This window comes from Myripristis murdjan, chromosome 8, assembly GCF_902150065.1.
Source record: "Myripristis murdjan chromosome 8, fMyrMur1.1, whole genome shotgun sequence".
NCBI classification, from domain to species: Eukaryota; Metazoa; Chordata; class Actinopteri; order Holocentriformes; family Holocentridae; genus Myripristis; species Myripristis murdjan.
The window spans coordinates 15,834,487-15,855,928 of record NC_043987.1 but is presented as its reverse complement, the minus strand read 5'-3'; the positions used below and the strand labels follow the sequence as shown (position 1 = coordinate 15,855,928).

The 21,442-nt window shown below is 41.7% G+C and overlaps 1 protein-coding gene across 2 annotated transcripts in view; it reads left to right on the top strand.

The window, feature by feature from the left end:
- The window catches only part of baiap2l1b (BAR/IMD domain containing adaptor protein 2 like 1b), a 44,939-nt gene that overhangs the window by 10,851 nt on the left and 12,646 nt on the right, over positions 1 to 21,442 (top strand). Inside the window, exons 4-10 of one of the 2 annotated variants that reach the window (XM_030058115.1) lie at positions 5,960 to 6,021; positions 7,565 to 7,636; positions 9,225 to 9,359; positions 17,813 to 17,965; positions 18,552 to 18,707; positions 19,457 to 19,598; positions 20,275 to 20,491. In XM_030058115.1, the coding sequence (XP_029913975.1) occupies positions 5,960 to 6,021; positions 7,565 to 7,636; positions 9,225 to 9,359; positions 17,813 to 17,965; positions 18,552 to 18,707; positions 19,457 to 19,598; positions 20,275 to 20,491 (937 nt within the window). The remainder of the gene's footprint in view (positions 1 to 5,959; positions 6,022 to 7,564; positions 7,637 to 9,224; positions 9,360 to 17,812; positions 17,966 to 18,551; positions 18,708 to 19,456; positions 19,599 to 20,274; positions 20,492 to 21,442) is intronic. The other variant, XM_030058116.1, reaches the window with a different exon arrangement.

Sequence of the window (21,442 nt, the reverse complement as noted above, 5' to 3'; positions counted from 1 at the left end):
TACTGGATCTGGCTCAACCCTAATATTTTGCAAAAGTAACTAAGTTAGTCAAGGAAAATGTAGTGGAGTAAAAGTATACATTTCAAGTACAGTAACAAAGTACTTCTACATCGTTACTTTACATCGCTAACTATACATTGTTTAATATTTGGTTAAAGGCTCAATCTCCAGTCATTGCACAGGTTCTCCAGTGCCTCATTTCAGCTCGCTCTTTTGTTTTGTATACATTGAGGTGCGGCAAAGACACTTTGATAATACATGGAGAAGGTACGCTTGGCTGTCATTTTTTTAAACGCCCTCGGCATTAAGGTTGTGTCCAACAACAGACCCCTATCTCTTTGAATGGCAAGGTGCCTATATCTATACCTAAGTTTCTGCTGTATGTACTGTAATTTGCTTTTCATATTTAGGAACACGGTCAAATTGCAAACATAAAATCATAAAATTTGCTCCGAAGGACATTAGTGCCCCAGACAAATTATACTTCTCGCTGACCGAGGATTATATGCGTGAGCTAACCATAGCCCCATTGTTTTAAAAATGCATACATTTTAGTTTTTAGTTGTACCAACTGCGTGAAGTCAAGCAGGTCAACAGTAATCTTACCAGGGTTTGTCTGGGCGTGCAGTGTTGTTGTTGTTCAGCCACCGCCCCCTACTTGCACAGTCTGTTGTAAATATCAAAATTGTACGCGAAAGCTGCCATCTTTAGCGTTTCAAATTTCCCATTGTAAACTGATGGAGTGTACTGTGTCCCTATGTGTCTTCTGCAGTAACTAACCCTGACAAAATAGTCGGCAGGCAAGTTTAGCTGCCTACTTAATGAAAAGGCCAACAGTGATACACATCACTATACTAAATATACTATACGACTAGAATGCAGTTGATGTGAGGCATGTAAATAACACACAAGCACAAATGCACGCCTTTTTGCTAATGATTCAGCTGCATTGCTCTGCATCCAAAATAATTTTCTGTATCTATCAATACAACTAAACAAAACTAAACTGATACTAAAGATTTTTTTTTTCTTATCTCAAGAGACTCAACCAACTGGGGTTATTTGATGTCAGCCCTCTCACAAACAGCATGTAAACGACAAGCCACAGACAAATTTGCATCTTGTGGCTGATTTTTCTTTCTTGTTTATGTCATGAGAGAGCCGGCTCTGTGTAGCATTTTAGCTAGGGTCAGCATAATATAATGCAGTTTGGTTGTGACAGGGAAAATAATATTACAAAGCCTCCTGTCCTGATATCCTCTCACAAAACCGGATAAGATCTACTGTCGTTAAAGTTAAATTACAGACAAGTATAGAGAGGGGCGCCCCCAGAAGACAACAGCAAATTAAACAGTTATGTTGTTCTTATTGTTTACTCAGCCACAAGAGACCCACTCCCAACAGAGCTTTGCAGATTGGATCTTTAATTTTATGGATTTACTATGACTCATTGTAAATGCCATGCTGCACACCAAGACAAATTGTCAAGGCGCAAAGACAAATGTTCCTTTTTATTTCTCTGGCACTATTTAGAAATCCGTAGATGAGACTTTTTCATACAGTACCAGTTCATTTGTTGCTTGCAATTTTGGTATGCAGCATGGACAAACCTTTAAACCGCATCAAAATACTGAATTTGAAGTGGACTATTATTTATCAGTCCACGTCTGCCTTCTATGATGCCCTGGGTCTTTCTGTAATGTGCATTCATAACAGGCAAATTAGGCTGCCACCTGTCAAGAGGAGGGCCCATGTGTTTGTCTGCCCTGAAGCAGAAGCCATTTTCTCTGCTACTGTTGCACTACATACCTTCTGTACACAGATATTCTCAATGAAAAGATTTCTTGAGGTTACATCATTAACAGTACCGCATGAGTACAGTTGTAGTGCTTGGCTGCCGGCGAATGTATTGTGTCATGACATTGCCCTGAGGCTTAATTCACTTTGCCTGGAAAACAAATGTCTCTGGGATAAGCCCTGTCCGGGAACAGTAATAATAGTCAGTCTGTGGTCTCAGTCTCCCTCTTGGATGATGTTTTACAATCTGCTTTATGCCTAAGATGGCAGATGATTCAGTGGTAGATACAATAAAAGTGTCCAATCCTACACATATCCTTCATCTGTTTGCATACAAACTGCAACAGCCAGTGTATACATACTCTGAAATGTCAGTTAGAGTAGGATAAGATCAGCATTTTAATACAAACATGTCTCAAATGACTGTCTGTCAAGTCACTACATGTGTTGCATGCGATTTCAAAACAAAATGAAATTTGAATTTTCCAATTAATACCTCTTTTGGTTGGAACCACAGTTAAGTTGCTGTTGCACAGTCGTAGCATGACGTACGCTTTCTTTAGCACATATACAGTATGATTTTGCCTCTTCATCCCTGAATGGTGTTACAGTATGGTATCAGTTTCTTATATGACAAGGAGGAGAGGGAAGCCTCACACTCTTAACTCTGATGCAAAAAGTATTTATTTTTTTAAAGATCAGTGTTTCAGAAAAAAACTGCCTCCTTCGGGCTGACTAGTTTTTTGTATATCATGTAAATACACGTCGTGCATGATTAGATTTAGTAGACAGCCTGTGGACCAATATTCTCTTCTTCATATTTTTATCTCCACCGTTCTTCCTCTTCTCCTCGATGATGAAATGACCCTCCATCTGTGCTAGGTCAAGCCATCAGAATGCAAGGCCCACACACACATTTCAGCAGACACACATGGTTCCTTCTTGCATATGAGTCATCTGAGTGGTGTTAAAACGGTGTACGTCCAGGCAAACACATACACAGACATACATTCACACATAGAGAAGCCTTTTCAGTCTGTGAGCAGCACTGACCAGGCCACAGAGAATATGTTAGAAACAGATACAAGTCAGCTGAAAGCCATCTGGCCTCGAGTGGAGTAACTACTCTAAGCGCTGCACGGAGCGTAGACTTATTACTTTAGTTTTTATGTCACCATGCTCTTGACTGCTGTAAATTAAATCATTTCTTTTGTTACAGTAAAATTCATGAATCATGTATGTGCTGCACAAGGTGCTGTTGTTATGAAATGAATAACAGTACAATAATGCTCTAATGTTGTATATTAGAAGCATACATTATAATAATCAGTCACAAATAACTGGCAGAATGGCGTGTAGCAGGAACCTCATCAGGAAATTCAGTTATGATTTCCACATTATGATGATGTTTCATAATCCTCATTTGATTGGCTTTGTGAGCAACATGCAGTGACAGAGGGATTTAATTTGTGGCTCCCTGCCATTGAGCTCTTTTTGATTAGCCCAACAGTAGGCGGTCCTGTTTATATGGATCAGGCACATGTATTTATTTCCCTTTTGGTTCAAGGAATGGAGCTCAGCTGTAGTTCAGAATCGGTATGAAATCCTTTATTAGTATGTGAGTGACTCAGCTGGTTCAGAGACATTATACCATTACCAATACATGCTGACATTTGATGGCTTTGGAGGTTTCAAATTTCACATGTTATTTGGGAGCTATGGACTTTTCGTAATCAGTAGTGTTCATTATTGTAGTCAGTTGCACAGGGGAATGACTCCATCTGTCTCTATAGCAAAAAACTGAAAGAAATGTAGATAGAAACCAAATAATATGATTACCATTTCTGTTAACATGTACATTCTCTCTCCTCTCTCTCTCTCCCTCTCTCGTTTGGTTTTGGGGAGAGATTCATATTGTGGGTGGGCCTATTGTATAAGAGGCGTCATGTATGATCAAAGTAGGGGGAGGTTTGAGTCATCCAGTTGCCATTGGGAGAAGGATTAGACAGGGCTGCCCCATCTCTGCTCGGTTGTTCAGTCTGGCAATTGAACCTGTTAAATTTGCTCAGGAACAGGTTGACAGGACTTAACCTACCGGGGCTTTCACAGAGTTCCTCCCTGGTGGTATCGGCTTATGCGGGTGACATCAGTACTTTCATTAAGGATCAGAGGGATGTTAATGTTATAGCAGAATGCTTGGGGGTTTATGAGAGGGCTTCTTCTCCTAAAATTACCTGGAAGAAAAGTGAAGTCCTGCAGAAAGGACAGTGGCAGGATAGAATGGCTCCCAGCCTACCTGGATGACTCAGATGGGGGAAAGCAGGACTAAAGTTCTTGGTATGTTTTCACGGACAAAAGAGTCTCAGAGGCAGAACTGGAACAGTGTAGTGGAGAAAGTGTGTGCCAGACTGTCTAAATGGAAATGGTTGCTGCACCAGTTGTCATGTAGGGGAAGAATCCTGGTTGCCAATAACTTCGCTTCAACCTCATGGCAGACTAATCACCTTACGTCCACCAAGGGGTCTGATAGAGGAAGCACAGAGGACCATTGTCAACTTTTTCTGGTCAGGCCAGCACTGTATAGGTGTGCATGCTGTACTTACCATTGCAGGTAGGGTTGGGTATCAGTTGGGTTTTATCCGATGCCGGTGCCTACTCGGTATTTTTTAAACGGTTCCGGTGCTTAAACAGTTCTCAAACTTTAAAAAAACGAAAATGCACACACTTTGTCAAAAAACAATACCCTTTTATTTCCAGGGCCAAATTGAACACAATATTAACTTAAATATTTAAACAATATAAATACAAGTAACATATGGTACTAATAAACTTGTGCCATTTGTGCGCAACCGCGGGGGAGGGGGGGTTACAGTCGGGCTGTACGGCCCGGTCGGGAATGTCTCGTGGCCCAGTACCGGTCTGCGGACCGGTGGTTGGGGACCGCTGACGTAGGTTATCAAACATGGTGCATTGTTCGGCTTTGAAATAAACTGCATGTGTGCCAGATGTTTCATTAAATTTGGCGTGTTACCTCCCTTGCATGACATTGCTTTAAGGCATCTGTTGCATGTCACAGAGTCTGCATCTTTCTTAGACGTGAAATGTAGCCAAACCTTGAAGCGTTTTGCCTTTGGCATCTTTATTGATCCTCTCACTATCAGTTCTGATCAACAAGTGTGCAGAGTAGCAGCACTGACGTCACGTTCAACAACCGCAAGTCGACGCCAGAACACCAGCGGACAGCACCAAAATTTTGCAGTACAGTAGCTGCTTTACAACTGTGGACCTACAGGCCTGGCAGACCTTCAAGGTGCACTGGAAGCTGCAACCACACTGTGGATGTGGCTGTTTGAGGAGCCGCTGTTGGCTAATGTTCTCATCAAAGCTGAGCATCTGTCTTCTGCCAGCCTGCCCTCCAGGTTACAGAAAGCTGACTTTGTCAAGCTTGGCCACCTGATGAAGACATCCAATAGATGGCTTTCAGAAACACCAGGCATCAGGTCTACTAGACTGATGCAAAGGTTGGTGGAGGAGGGCCATTCACAGTGCGTGTTGAAAAACATACTCTATCTGACCAGCAGATGATGAATGTATGTTTTTCACTCGCTGACTATCTCCCCTGCTGTTCGGTAGTTGCAGGAGCTTGGGGACAGCTTTCTGTTGTTCACAATCCCAGAGGTGGTGGAGTTGGAGGCTGCAAAAGTGTCTGCATAAAAGTATCAAACTTGAACTCTTTGTCAGAGATGAAGGTCGAGACGTACTGAATCTTTCCTGAAAGGCTGCTGGTGGTCCCTGTCTGACGGCCCCCCGTTGACAAGCAGATGGGTGACTTCCAGTGGAAGATTGCACATAGGGAACAAGAGCAGCGATAGCTATGAACAGATATCTGGTACACAGATACAGAGGTTTCATGGTCTAAAGTTTATCTTTTGAGCTTTTTATTTATAGCCCACAGTTTACAGCAGCAAAGCAGTCTGTGCATGTCCTCATTGACACTCTGGAATGGCTGACAGTCTGGAATGGCTAAATTGTCGATCAGTTTCTCTTTGGTACTGAGTAGCTCAGTCGTCATGGTCTGTAAAACATTAGTATTTGTGAATAAAGCTAATTCATAAATTCAAAATTCCTCTGACCCCTGCCCCTCTGTCTCTCTCTCTTGCAGGTGTAGTGCTGATGGAAATCTCAGAGGTTCACAGGAAAGTTCACCTTGAGCTGGAGGAAAACGTGAGCATTATCTGTGCAAATGTGTTTGCATATGTGTCTCCAGGAATGCCTGTGTCACCTGTTCCACTTATTGAATGTTAATGTGCAGACATAATATGTGAAATGTGTGCATGTTATTTTCTGTCATTTGATCAATGTTGCTCTAATTGATGGCTCATATTATGTTGTGTGTGCTTTTAATAGGTATGGTCAAAATATGTTTTTATTGTAATATGGAATAGCATTGTTGAGAGTCCAAGAAACTTTGCCTTACATGAAGAGTAAATTGTCATATTGCATTTGGCTCATGCGAATACACACTGTCTGTGTTTCTGTCTGCCTCTCTACCCATTATTCAGTATGTTTTCATTCAAACCTACACTAAGCTTTATTCTCTCACTGCCATTTAGTGCCACACTGTCTCCAGTAGCAACTCCCTTTGTCATTTTCTCTCTTCCTCCCACCTTTATTGGTAGTCACTTCCCTTGCTCCCTTCCCCCTCTTCATCGCCCACAATAACATCAGGGACAGGCAACAAACAAAGAGGCTGGTAAGGAAAACAACAGGTTTGAGGCATAGCTGTACCTGCTAGTTTATTTCCAAGCTGTTGTACAGAGAATGGTGACAGGCCTCAACATGCCCTGTTAACCCACCTGCTGGAGCTGCTACAAGTTGATCCAGTCACACAGTGAAAGCTTATTGAAGGCTCCTCACTGATAGCATGCTAACACAGCACTGCTGAAAACGTTCAGGACATTAAACAAATCTTAACTTTTAGTTGTCCCAAACACAGTAGCCACAAGGGCTCTCTCTCATAATTTTGGATGAGCTTTGTGATCGGGGAAACTCAATATGAAGTTGAACTTTGGGGCTGAAAAGTTGCAAGGCACTCCCCTGAGTCATTGTTGCTAACAGCATTAGTGAGTGGGATGACTTTTTAATGGACTCCAGTGGGTGAGTCACAACATCAATTCAGCTCAGAAAAAGGCTGGAAGAAAACCTCTCCCTACTGCCACGAGGCTGTATGTGTTTCTATGTGTGTGTGTGTGTGTGTGTGTGTGTGTGTACGTGTATTTGTGTGTTATAACTGTGATTGTGTGGACATTTTTGTGTGCTTGGGGATTGGGTTTTGTTAATCTTGAAGTAATGTTTTCTCTGGTGCAACACGGGGACCTCATGCCCCATGTGGGTGCTGACACTTCACCACAACAAGGCTGTGGTTATGCGAAAGCTGGTCCACCACCCTCACACTAATGAGAACGAGTTGGAAATAGAGAGAGAAAGGGAGAAAGTGAGAGAAGTCTGTGGGTATTCCTACGCTTTGTTTCTGACTCATTCATAGGCACAACCTTGGACTTGGCTCTCACCCCCACAAACACACACCGATACACAGTCACACTAAATGATCACTCTCAATTTCTCCCTTTGAGGCTTTTCTTCTCCGGTTGCCATTGTCAGTTGAAGCTGATAAACTACAGCACTCCTCGCTTTCATCACTTTCATAATCACGGGTCTCTCTTCTTGTCCACGCTCCTCGCTCCTCCCTCCTCCTCCTCACCTGAAGTTTAAAAGGTTCCACAGAGAGATAATAGCAGAGCTCGAGAGAAAGACTGACATGGATGTGAAATACATGACAGTAAGTAGTTGTGTGAGTGTGCATGAGTGTGCATGAGTGTGTGTGTGTGTGTGTGTGTGTGTGTGTGTGTGTGTGTGTGCGCTTGCAAATGTATGCATTTTATGACCATGTGAATAATTTGCTTATGAGTCATTCTATGGTTACAGCACCGTACACAAACCCCCCCCCCCCCCCCCCCCCCACAAAAAAACACACACACACACACACACACACACACACACACACACACACACACACACACACTTCCACAATCCTTTGCATCACTGGTTTGTTGCCCACTGTCCAGTATGCATCTTTATTAGTTTGCTACTAACAGTCATGGTGAAGCACAAATGATGCTCTGTATTTTGTGCTTATTGGCAGCTTATAGGCAACTCTGGATAACTGTGCAAGCTGAGTGCATAAAAGTAAAATGGAGCACAGTGCTATGCAGTACTTCCCTTCAATAATAGCTGCCTATTATGACTGCAGCTGTGGGAGTTAATATATGGTAGGTAGCAACAGTGGCAATAACCACTTAACAATAAACAAAGGTAGCTGGAGATATGCATGGTTTGTTGTTTTTCAAAGTTACATTCCCTCAGAGGGGCAGATGGAACAGGACATAACAACACAGTGCTTGTATTATTTGTAGAATCTACAATTTCCCATCAGTCACACCAATACAACAGTTACAGCTAAAGATGTAGCTTTGTTGCAGGACAAGTTTTGTAGACTGGCCTGTTGCTGGCCTAGCCCCACTAACGCCCTGCCAGGGAAAATATAAAATGTCACCGACCAAATTCTCAGTGTCTGTTGTTCAGTGATTGGCTTCAACAGAGTTAAGTTACTCACCAAAGTAATGGCTGTTTTTGGATCATGAAAGACTGTTCTTCTCACTGGCTCTGGTCTCATGCTCAAAGTTTTGTTTGTTCACTCTTTCAGATCTGTCATTGCTCATTCAAGCATGTGCCAGATTTTTTCATCTTTGGTGCTTTATACTTAAGTCTGTACTGTTGGCAATGATGGCAAACATAATCTTTTTACAATCCATATTAAAGCTGGACACTGAAGGACAGAGAGTGAGAATTTGGTCAATAGCGTTTTATATTACTGGTAGGGTGTTAGGGGGGACAGACTAACAACAGGCCAACCATGGAGACTAACATCTCAGAACAGAACTAAGCTAAAGAGTGAAATAATTACAATTATGAGATCAGACAAGATTGAATCTATAATGTAGCTGGGAAAAACACCCTTTGTTCATTTGATAACTGTTTGATATAGTGGTATTTCAGCGTGATGTATGGATGAATCTTTTAAGGCCATGTGGGCTGAACACCTTCAGTGCATGGTACTAAAATAAAAAATGAATCAGCCAAATATCCAACCCCCCTAGCTATAAATATCTAGAGGCAGAATGTGGGTTGGACACTTTATAAAAATAAATTCATTCACACTTTTTGGCAGTGGATCGAAAGTGCCTAGCAACATTGAGCCAGTCATTCTAAAGTGTGAACGTTGTCCATCTTGACTTTCAATTAGTGAGAGGGTTTCAGAAAATGACACAATGGTTTTCCAGCTCTGACACACATGTGTCACCCCTCAGGCCACGTTTAAGAGGTATCAGATGGAGCACAAGATGAAGCAGGAGTCTGTGGAGAGATCACAGTCAGACCTGAAGAAGCTGAGGAGGAAGAGCCAGGGCAAGAATGCCAACAAGTATGAGAACAAGGAGAGCGAGGTGAGATGGACACAGGCAAACACACACACACACACACACACACACACTCACACAGAGTCTTATCTTTCTGATCTTTGTGAGGATGTTATATTGACTTCCATTTATTTTTTACAGCCTTCTACAGCCTTTCTGTAACCAACACATGCCCAACCCAAACCCTAACCTTAACCTAAATTTAATTCTAATTCTAATTCTAACTTTTCACGATTTATGATAATACAATTAATTTAAACGACTACTTACTATTGAGAATCTTCGCAGGCATGATTATGTGAATGGTGATTTGCACATACTTGTCTGGTCATGGCTGTTATGTTTAGATGAGTGAATAGTTTGGCTTGGCTTTTGCATCGATTTACAACATGAATGCGAATTAATCAGTTTAATCGATATTCTGCCCACCCCTGACTCTAACCTTAACCAGTACGTCAGAATTTGCCCTCATAGTGGTGAGGACTTGCCAAAATGTCCTCATTTCCCTAAAATGTTCCCACACTGTTGGATAAAAATGTGTTCAGCTCCTCACTATGTAGCATTTCCAAGTACAAACACAAACACGTACACACACACACACACATAGACACAAAGGCAAATGCAGTACAGGGGTTCTCTCTTACATACAAACACACACACATATTCACACACACATATACATATACACAAACCTTGACACCTGAGACGAAGCATGTCAGAGCCAGTGTAACATTAGTTGGGGACAATGTGTGAAGTGTCTCGCTTGTGCACTCATGCAGGAGCAGATCTGTTTGTTGTTCGGCTCCTTTGTGTGCTCTGCCATCGGATTGCATACGCCTTGGTGCAATCCTACCTTGTACCACCCTCCTTACGCCCGCATGCACATAGACAAAACAAATACACACAAGCACCAAGACATTTACAAAAACACATGAAGGAAATAAACAAGCTTGACGTGCTTTGACTGACTCACTAGACGTGATTATTTGTGTTAAGTGCTTAAAATTAGGTACACGTGATGAACCTTCTCCACAATTACAGTCTTTGCTGACCATCACAGTTTAGACTTCTCACTCTCTGGACCCATCTTGGGAAGTGAGCTCAACACTAGCCATGTGCTATAGTTGATTTGATACATATAACCTAGCAATGACTTGTTTTGAACTCAGTGTTAGTGAGGTTTGGTGAGGTTGGTATTAAGTTATTATTCGAGCAAAACAACTGAGCACTGTGACCGTGGAAGTTGTAGTGGTAGAAAACCGTCACACGTAAACTTGAAGTCACAGACAAAAAAATCCTTTAGGAGTTGCCAACGTGTGAATTTTATTCTCTCCCACAGTGCTTAGTCGTTTTGTTCCAGTAATACCTCCACAGGTAGGCCTCCTGCATATTGTGGTCACAAGTGTCCTTTCAGTGCCGAGGTCTGAGCTGCTGGATTGGATCTCAATTCAGGGAGGTATGCCAGAAATCAGGCTTGCCGACTAAACCAAGCTCGTTAACCCAGAGTTAAGGAAAACCTGCGAGTTTTGGTTCCATAAAGTGAGATTAGGTGAACTCTAGGTCAGTTACCATGGTAACTTACGTTCTGGAGCTAACCTGCACGGTAGCAGGTTTAATTTAACCAACCAGAAAACCTGTTGAGCCAGGAGCATTACACACAAAGTCACACAGCTGTCACAGAGCAATTATGTTTTGTTTTGTTTTTTAGTGGTGCATCTACATTGAAGTACATATTATAATTCACAGTCACAGTAACCAGTTTCTTAGTTATAAATTGTTATGAAGCCTGGCTTTGTTGCTTGGTGATAAAGTGACCACTCTAGTTTTTGCTCATTCTCCCCACTTTTCTTCTCTCTCTTTGTCTCATCTCTTTAATGACAAAAATAGAGTTGGGATAGTGTCTGATAGGCCTACATAGAGAGTAAGCCTCACAAGTTGAGCTAATCCTCTGCACCATACTGCATTTGGCATCCCCACCCCTGATTGCAATCTGCTGTTACTAACCCTGATTGAGCCATGTCTGGTTTATATTCCTGGTCTGATGCACACACGACACTTGTATATAAACTCTGTTGTCAGATGTGAGGTTATGAGGTTTTGTTGTCCTCATGCAGAACAAAAAAAACACTCTCCTGTCGTCATAAAAGTGGCAGTTGTTGAAGAGAGAGCAGCATAAGCATATTCATTATGCAAAAAATCATATTCCCCAGCATTTTTATGGTCCATGTGGAGAGGGAAATTTGTGCCCTGTCAATACTTGGCATACAAAATGCATCTTCTGTAACCAGATGGATAACAACCTGTGTCTAACCAAATAAAAATCCAAGCTTAAACTCACCCAGGAGGCATTTGAAATCTGATTGATCAAACAACCTCCGCAGGTGGTTTGATGAGTCTCCATAGCCTGAAAATGCAGCCAATGCTGGTGGAAGCTCATCACTTCTGAGACACCAAGTAGCTGAATAATTTTGTGAGGGGAAAAGTAATTTTGAACTTTTTTTTTTTATCTATCTCCTTTACAAACTATGCTTTGTCTCACTGTCTGTCTGTCTGTCTCTCTCTCTCACTGTCGTCCTCTCCCAGTTCACATTTGTCAGATTCACATTTAGCTTCCCTTACCTTTGCAAACACACACACATGCGCTGACATAGCCCATACACTGGAAGATCCACCTCACACTGGCCCTAACACAAAAAAGGTAACCTTTGGTCCAGTGTTAGTCTTTTGTCACAGTGTTTACAATCAGTCTGCAAATACTAAATATCATTCACAGTTTATTTTGTAAAAATGTCTCTTAACAAATCACACTGTGTGAGGGACTAAACCACAGTCAGTGCACTTGAGTGTACAGTAATAACCACAACTAAACATTGTGGGATGTTAAGTCACTGTTGTTAGTTTAAGTTGTTAACAAAGCTAACAGCCACACCAATAGTGATGGTAGCTGTGGATGACTTTAATCTTAAAGCCATGACCCTGAGAGCACAGCAACTTCAACTGTTACATAACCTGCCAGCCACTGATCCAGTCAAACTGCCTGTTTCACTGTGTGTGTATGTGTGTGTGTGTATTTTGTGTGACTAAGGGTTTGTGTATTCTGGAACAGTCTTCTCACATATAAATACACATGCACAAACACACACACACACACACACACACACACTTGCTACTGGAAGAGGAAGGGAGGTAGAGGGAGAGACCCAAAGAGGAGTTATGCTTCAGTGAAGCAGTGATTCACTGTTTTCACTTAAGGTTTAGGGTGGTTTTAACACGTCCAATTTGATTTGTTGATGCCTAGATAATTGGTTTCATTTTTCTTGATTGTGACAAATAAAGTGCTCAGTGGCAAACAATTTTTTTCCTAATTTTCTTTCATCTGTGTGTTTTATGGCCTTGAATTGCGGTGCAGTCATCCACGTCCACTTTGAGCAGTTACTGTAAGCGTGCTTTGGACAAAATTTAACAAATATGGTGAAAACGCCAGTGACTCCCCAGAAATTAGATATTTCCTGTGCACATCTGTTGTGCTATTCTCTAATAGTCTACCGTGCTCTTGGTGTTGTTCTCCATCTATCTTTCTGTCTCTTTATCACTCAGCCGGCCTCTTTCTGTCTCTGCTCCTTTTTTTTTCTCACACTCTCCCAGCGCTTTATCCCTCCTCTCTATCTGTATTTCTCTTTCCTCTCTGGAGTCTGATTCCTTAACTCTCCCGCCTCTCTCCTTCAACTTCACACCTTAGTATGAGTCAGAGTTCTCCAGCAGCCTTGCTCACTTATCCGGTATAAGGCCAGGCATTAGGAGTTTGAAGCCCGGCAGACAGACAGATGGGCAGGCAAAGAGACAGACAGGGAGTCAGGGCTTAGAGGCGGGAGCTCACAGCAGCAGATGATTCTCCAGACACCAAAGACACTTCAAAGCCTGGGAACGATCTGTCAGAAAAGAAAGACGGGAGTAAAGAGAGAACTGTCGCAGCTGTCAAACAAATGATTAAAAGAATCACCTGAAAAAAAAAAGGGGTGCAGGCGTTACTCTCACCATGTGTAATATAGCACGTATTGAGATATATGTTTAGGCTCTTTGATGTCAACGAGGAAAAGTCTGCCTTGTTTTCTTGTGGAATTGTGTTTTGTCTTGTTCTATTTCTATAATATCTCTGTTGTCATCCCTCTTTTTCTTATCTATAGTCTTGGGAATAAAGATGGGTTGTCCATAGCAACAAGGGTGCTGCATTGGTGACAGATGTGTGTTTGTGTGTGTGTGTGTGTGTGTGTGTGTGTGTGTGTGTGTGTGTGTGTGTGTGTGTTAAGCGTATGTGTGCGTGTCTGTGCTTCTGTGTAGAAATGGCATTTCACACCCCTTTTTTCTCATCAGCTTGTTTGTAGGAATTACACCACCCACCTCCTCTCCTCTGGAAAGGTGTATTTTCTCTTTGTTATTGGAGATCATTTAAAACACAGCATACTCTACCATATTCATAAATTTATTAAGCTTTTTTGTGAACTCAGCTCTTAAGGAGACCATCCACATTTGTCCAAATTGGACAAAATTAAAGATGGGCTTTAATGTTGAGAGTAAAGAGAGAGTAAGTCCATGAATCATTAGAAATTCAGTTGGACCAGATTTTAAACCCAGGAAATGTAGATGGATCAGACATTTTCAGCAGCCTATTGAAAAGCTTTTTTAGCTTTTGGCAATGATAAATTTTTAACAAACGCAAATGAATGTATTTAAAGAAATAACAATGTTTGATTTTTCACTATTGAAATGGATAAAAATATATATTTGGTCACATATCTGACCCGGGCACATCACAAAGTGCAAACAGAATATAAAAGAGCTGAAAAAAGTAGCAATAACAGTAACCAATAACACAGTCTATCTCTCTGTACCAGTATTTCTCTCCCTCTCTCCCTCTCTCTCTCCCCTCTCTCCCACACACCCACATCAAAGTTTGGAGTTTCTCAATGTGGTGCCTCCGAATATTATATTCTTTAACTTCAGCAGTGCACTCACTGCAATTTAAACACAGTAGTTTGGGGTTTGGAGATTTGCCAGTCCAGGCAGGGTTAGACTGACAGTTTTCATGTTCAATTTTCCATTTCAGGATTGACAGAGACATATTTTCAGTCGAGCACTTGCCTACTTGTGACTGTCAATAGCCAGATGTGCTGAAAATCTGCTAGGCATGGTCGGAATTGCATCCCATGAGAAAACATTGATTTGTTAAAGATATCCAGGTGCTTCTCACACTGGTTTTGCCTCCTGACTGCTTACAGATTTTTGACCAAGCTCACAGCACTGCAACTGTTTAGGCTACACAAGACACTGGGAAGTTACGTGTGGGCTGCCAAATGAATAGGCTGGCCGTAAACCCTGTCACACTGCTACCATTCATACCGACCATCTATCCCAGCTGCTCAAAATCTCCTGAGTCAGCCCATTACTGAAATCATGTCGGCATTGACAAAACAACATTAACAAAACGGATGAAATCAAGGCAACAGTCCGGGTGTTTGACCTTAGTTTTAGTGGCGCAGCAGGGCTACAAAACACTTTGTGCTTTGCAAAGGTGTGTTCCTTCCTCTGCTTTATGCTTTTGTTTTTGTGCTTTTTTGTGCTTTTGTGCAGGTCTCACTCTCCCCTTACATACACACACACTCACACAGTCTGACTCATCTTTCTGCACAAAATGGATTATGAGAGAAGAGAAAGAAACCAAACAATAGCTTTCTCTCTTCCTCTTTCAGTTTGTCTCGCTCCCTTCTCTCTCATATTTCAGATTTCTGTGATACCCAGTCACCGGCTTCGTTGCTGCTTCATAGGCAGACAATGATTCCAGTGTAGCTGCTCCCTAGTAGTGCCGGGCAGCCGCAGCAGTGTTGCGCTCAGTGTGAGTAAGGTGACTTAATGGGATGCTAGAGGTGAACACAAACAAAACTGTGAGGGCACACATGCAGAGGGAGGGAACCCGAGCACTCAGCCAAAAGCTTTTAGCCTCAAATTACTCCATTCAATCAGGACATTTGTGAATATTGAAAGGGGGAAAGAGAATTAAAGTGAAAGCGTACTGCGGCATGGGCAGTAAACAGAGGTTTTTGTCGGACTTTTATTTGTATAGGCGTGTACGCTTGCATTTACAAATTTGCATGTGCATGTTTGTGAATATTGCGCCCGCAAAGGTCAGCTCCTGATGATGACTTGAGAGAGTGACATCATCTGTCAAAAGCGCTCTGAATAGAAGAGTTCATTTGAGGACTGCCTGGCGTCCACACAGACAGATTCTCATTTAGTCAGGCAGACAGACAGCTCTGAACAAAGATGATATCTCCCCTGCTGGAAGCTACTTAGCTGGAATAAGCGCTTGTCACTGAGATGAAGCTACACACACAGACAGATGTTGTTGTTTTTTTATGTTGTTGTTTTTTGTAAATGCTTCCTGCTACGGTTTGATTATATATAGTCTGGAAAAACAAAAACAAACTGTCTTTTCCAGTAGTTCCTCGCTCAGGGCGTTATTTACTAAGAGGCATGCTACTTACTACTGTGTGCTAAACGTGAAAGAATGCAGCTTTCTCCGGGTCAGTTTAGTGGCAGTTTTCCAGTTGCAGAACCTAAGGCACATTCTCTATGCCTCAGGTTTTGCAACTGGACTGTGCATGGCATATGGCTTTAGCATTGCTGAGGAGAGAGATCAGCCTGTGATTCCCCTCTGCAGCTGAGAAAGAGCCCAGCAGATGAAGTGTTTGTCAGAGCAGATACAGTATGACTCTCCTCTCCTCTTTTTTGTTTTTATATCATCAAGCAATGATGAACTAATGTCACTAATAATAATAATGACTAAAAAAAATGAAAATAATTGATGACTTCATCCTCTAACATTTGAGAACTTCAATAATACAACATCCTATCTTATTTGTCATCTTTTCTGCTTTATATGCCTTTGAACAATTAACACAGAAGTCACATTTTTTTCTTTCTCTGTGTGATGAGTGAGGACTTGTCTTCTTTGGGTGTTAAATGCTACTCACAATTGGTCAAGTAAAATCCTGGCAAGAGATCCATTTCAATAATCTTTCGTTTTTATACTCTACCATTGTCATTCCTCAGAAAGCATTTTAGGCTAATTGAGGTTTTAAAGTATCCTGCCAGGCATTTGCACCTTTTTCATGGGCACAATGCTTTGGGGCACAGGTTAGTAGATCAGAATTGGCAATTTTTACACATGCAATTTCCTTCACATTTACTGCAGAAGTTGAGTAAACACAAAACTTGACACGCAAGACTTATAACAGGTGAATATAGCGGCTGGGTGTCACTCGGTGTTACTGTATTATGGTAAGGGTTGGTTTTACAGTCAGGCTGATGATGCTGAGATGGGGACCTCATGTTTTGACAAAGAATGTAGGACAGTGGACTTGTGTGTGTGTTACTTTTACCAGTATGATAACCTCTATTAAGAGAAGAATTGGGTTTGCATTGAAAACTAGTATCTACCATGGTTTTAGAGAAAGATGCAAAAACAAAGCATGAGCCTTGAAAGGGCTACATTGCTATAATAGACAGGTTACCCTAGTGTTTCATTCCATTTATCTTGATTTGCTTCATATGTGTCTACGTTTATCAAAGAAACAACATGATTTATAACTGTGTGAACTCTCTAAAGGTTCAACAGTAACCACTTAGTTATACTCATTCTGGGAATCATACAAATGGCAAATGATTCACCACAGTCACTGCCAAAACAAAGAGAATATCAAATAAAGCAAGATAATAGAATGACAAAAGCTGAAGATGGAACAGTTTCACACACACACACGCACACACACACACACACACACACGCACACACACACACACACACACACACACACACACACACACACACACACACACACACACCAGTCTAAAAGACTCTCTAAGTGCCCTCCTGACCTTTTATTATCCCAGGCTGTCAGTGTAGATAAGACAGGCCCTCCTCACCACTGCTGTGCACTGTCCCACTCTTCCTCCTGTTCCATTCACCAGAGACTACATACAAACCAATCTGTCTGTTTACTGTAGTCTAATAATATCTGTGTGCCTGCAAGAGTGAGATTAGGAGTCCCATCTAGTTAGGATCTGTGCTTCTTCTATGTCTCACTGCCCTTTGTGTTCTTACAGCCGTGTGGTGAAAGGGACTGGATGGCTAAGAGCCATGTGGACAGGAAGATTAAAAAAAAGTGATAGTATAGTGCGATATTTGTTTGCAATTGGTGCATGTAAGATAGCAAACCTGTTGAACGCAATCACTTCAGACTGACTTTGTGTGTGCATCTTGTATGCATGTACAGCAGCATATCCAGGTTTGTGTATACAGTACACATCGGTGTATTTGTTTTCGTTCATGTGCACCTGCATTTGCATGAAAAGTTACTCAGCCATGATGTTCAAGTGAAATAACAGTGTGTGTGTGTGTGTGTGTGTGTGTGTGTGTGTTACCAGTGCCTGGAGATGCTGACCAGCCGTCAGATGGACATGCATAGGTTCATAGCAGACGGCTGTAAGGAAGCTCTGCTGGAGGAGAAGAGACGCTTCTGTTTCCTGGTGGACAAACACTGCACCTTCTCCTACCAGATCGCTTCTTTCCATGACAAGGCATGAGACAAATCTGTTCCCCTTATGTTGAAATCAAGCAACAGTGTGCAGGCATATGGTGGCCTTATTAATTTTCTTTATTTTACTTTCACCACAGCTTATCTTCTATCAGTAGCACCACTAATCATCATTATATTTGATATACATGCCAGGACTGACTTGTGCTCTTCAGTGCTTCATTTAAGCTCATCATAGACATTACAGGGCTGTGCTGCAAGAATATTTCCAGCATAACATATTCAATATAAATGTGATCTCAATCTCACATTTTATTTTTCACATCTAGCTCCATTCATTTTAGAGTGCTTTCACCCAAGAGAAAGACATATTATTTGCCTGAGGGCTGGGAGCCATAATGGAATTAGGCAGATAATGATTAATGTGCTTGCATGATCCATGTGCCCTCTGCCGTGTAAAATCTCACCAAAGTCAGAACAGTTCATCCCCAAATCCTCAACCACAGGCACCACAATTCATTATCACAGAGATAATAAAATGTGCACCATTTTTAATGTTTACTTACATGATTAAATCATTCCTTTTTCATATCTGTTTTTCATTTTTTTTGTCCAATGTGTGGTGACAGGCAAGAGACATGCTGACGGCAAAGCTGCCCAGCTGGCAGGACCAGTGCAACGATGCCACCAACATGCCCGAGAGCATCCTCTCCATGATTGAGGGGTTGCGCACGCCAGTCTCCATTACACCACTGCCCTCCCCCTCCCCCTCACGGCACAGCATGGTATGGCAGAAGGGATGAGCATACACATAAGCACTGGCTCTGTTCCTGGATATGTTGTTCTCTTTTTTTTTTTCTTTTTTATGTTCATACAGGGTATTATGTTGCCATGGTGTCTGTCTATATGTAGACACATTGTTGTAAATTCAATAATTCAAGTCCAATATAGAATAGAAACATCATACTTACTCCACAAGTTCACCCTATAGAGTAAGGGATACAATAAATTTTGAAGCACCATAGTGCATATATTTGTATATTAATAAGGGAAAGACAAATTTGCCTGAATCTATCTACTATATCATTATTCCTTAATAATTTAGGATTCAGAGTTTATATTAATACCACCCATGTGTTATGTAAAGATAATTATGTTGAACATTTTCTAATTAGTGCTAATCAATACATTATTTAGTATACATAATTACTTTATTAGCAGACCTGATTGTGTTTGATATGAAGAGTTCATTTTGAGGAGTTCAATATTCAGTTCCTCTTTTAAAGCTTAGCATTTACATGTTTTTGCAACTCATTATGGCGGGACGTTACACAGCTGAGGTATTGCTTGTTTATTTCTTGTTTGTGAGAAGGAGTATGGATGTGTCCTAGATTGTAAATTCATTCATTTCTGTGAAAATCCTTGAATACCACTCCTAGGAGTACCAGGAAGCTGGTCCCAGTACGATCTGTCTAACCCAGTTTGATGTGCCTAAATAACACTATTGAGCTAACAGCTAACCTCCTGTGGGCAGAACATCTCTGTGGGACGGGAGTCTTCGATGCCTCCACCAGCTCCACCTCTGAAGGCTCAGACCAGCCCACTGGTCAACATGTTCACCCAGGAGAACAACACTGCAGCCATCACCACCAACAACAGCACAGACAGGCACTCAGGTATTATAAATAAGGCATTGGTTTTCACTTACAACCCAGCAGGGCTAGACGACATATCAGTATTATATCAATATTGTGATATGACACTACATATTGGCTATGTTGGATATTTTAATATTGTCATGTGACAAATCTGTTGCCTTTTCCCGGTTTAAAAGACCAAATTATAGTAAAATTAGGCAAATTTCTAAACTTACTAGACTGTTCAAGCTGTTGTATTTTTTGGCCTCTACCTGCTTAGTCATCACATCCACATTATTCTGGTTTGTTTATCAAAAATCTCTTGTGTGTAACACTAATAGTCATCCTTACATCCTTATCAGCACAATATTGATATCAAGGTATAAGGTCAAAGACAGAGTGATGTTTTATTTTGTCCATACCACCCAGCTCTGCCTTCTCCAGCTTTCTGGAGATGCTACAGCATTTCTCGAGGTGACACAGCAAGTTCAAGTTCAGTGCAACAGCCTTGATTGCAATGTGATCGGTCTGTTTATCTTCCCTGGAGCAATCAAATTTGCTTCATTTGGATTGTGATTGAAGTATCACACATTTTAAATGCAGCTTCACTGTCCTTTCCACCCTGGTGAGCAACATATCTGGATGAAATGTTTTCAGAATATCATTTTATCTATGTTGATGTCCCTCCCTAACCAGTCTTCTTCTGTCTGCCCAGACTACACAGGCAGTGAGGACGGCAGCCTCCCCAGGTCTGTGTCCGTCTCCACAGGCCTGAACAACATAGTGAAGAGGCCTCGTGTGCGCACCATCTTTCCCCACACTGCCGGCAGCAACAACACACTGCTCAGCTTTGACGAGGGAGACATCATCATCCTGCTCATCCCTGACGAGAAAGACGGGTGGATGTATGGCGAGTTGGAAAAGAATGGAAAGTGAGTCATACACTATATTCATATGAAACAGACATGCTAGCATTCACACATTTTGTGCAAATACATAGGGATACAATGTATATGTTTACTGTAATCAACACTGACCTGATCAGTCCCATGACCTAATCATCAGTTGTTAAAGTTGTTTGTCTTGTTCCTCCAGTCTCTTACCAGTCAGTCAGTCAATCTGGGTTTGGGCTGAACTGTCCTAACTACCCAGCTGCTCCCTTGTCTGATTGATATCCAAACCATGCACGTAAACACACAGCTCTGGGCCCGCCAAGTGCTGCCTGAGCCGGCACTCACTGATAACGAAATCAAAGTAAAGCATAGCCAGAGGGTGGGATGTACGATAGAGGACCCAATTGAGGCAGAAAGAGAAGTTCAGAGTATCACCTTCTCTCCCACACAGGCAGGCGCCAACCAAGTCTGCTCTCCCTCGGTCTCTGATGTCTGACTTTAAAAACAGGGATTTGATCCAAAGCCCTGTGAAGTGTGTTTTTGAATTTTAATCATTCATCAGGCTCAATCTTTATCACTGTCAGGGGAAATTACCTGGTAAATCTATCCAAAAACGTGATCAAGGGTAGAAAGGAATCATTTATGAGTTGCTTTTAAAAGCAAGGCTACCAAACGAAAGTAAAACTTTGGTGTTGCTGCCTCGTAGTTGCTAACGGGGTGAACTGAAGTGCCTTGAGGCTTAAAGTGTATATACCATCATGTTTAGCAGAACACACTGTAAGATCAGATGGGCTTAGTGTTCCAAAGGAAATTTGGCTTTGATGCATGCAGGGCTATTGCAAGGTTTTCTCTCTTTGTCATATGTCAGCTTTGATATTGTATCCTGGTAACTCACCTGGCAACGCCTCGGATACCAACACACACCATTGGTGGACTGATAAACAAAGGTCAGCAAGCAATAGGTATTCATTTGCATCCAGGAGGACAATC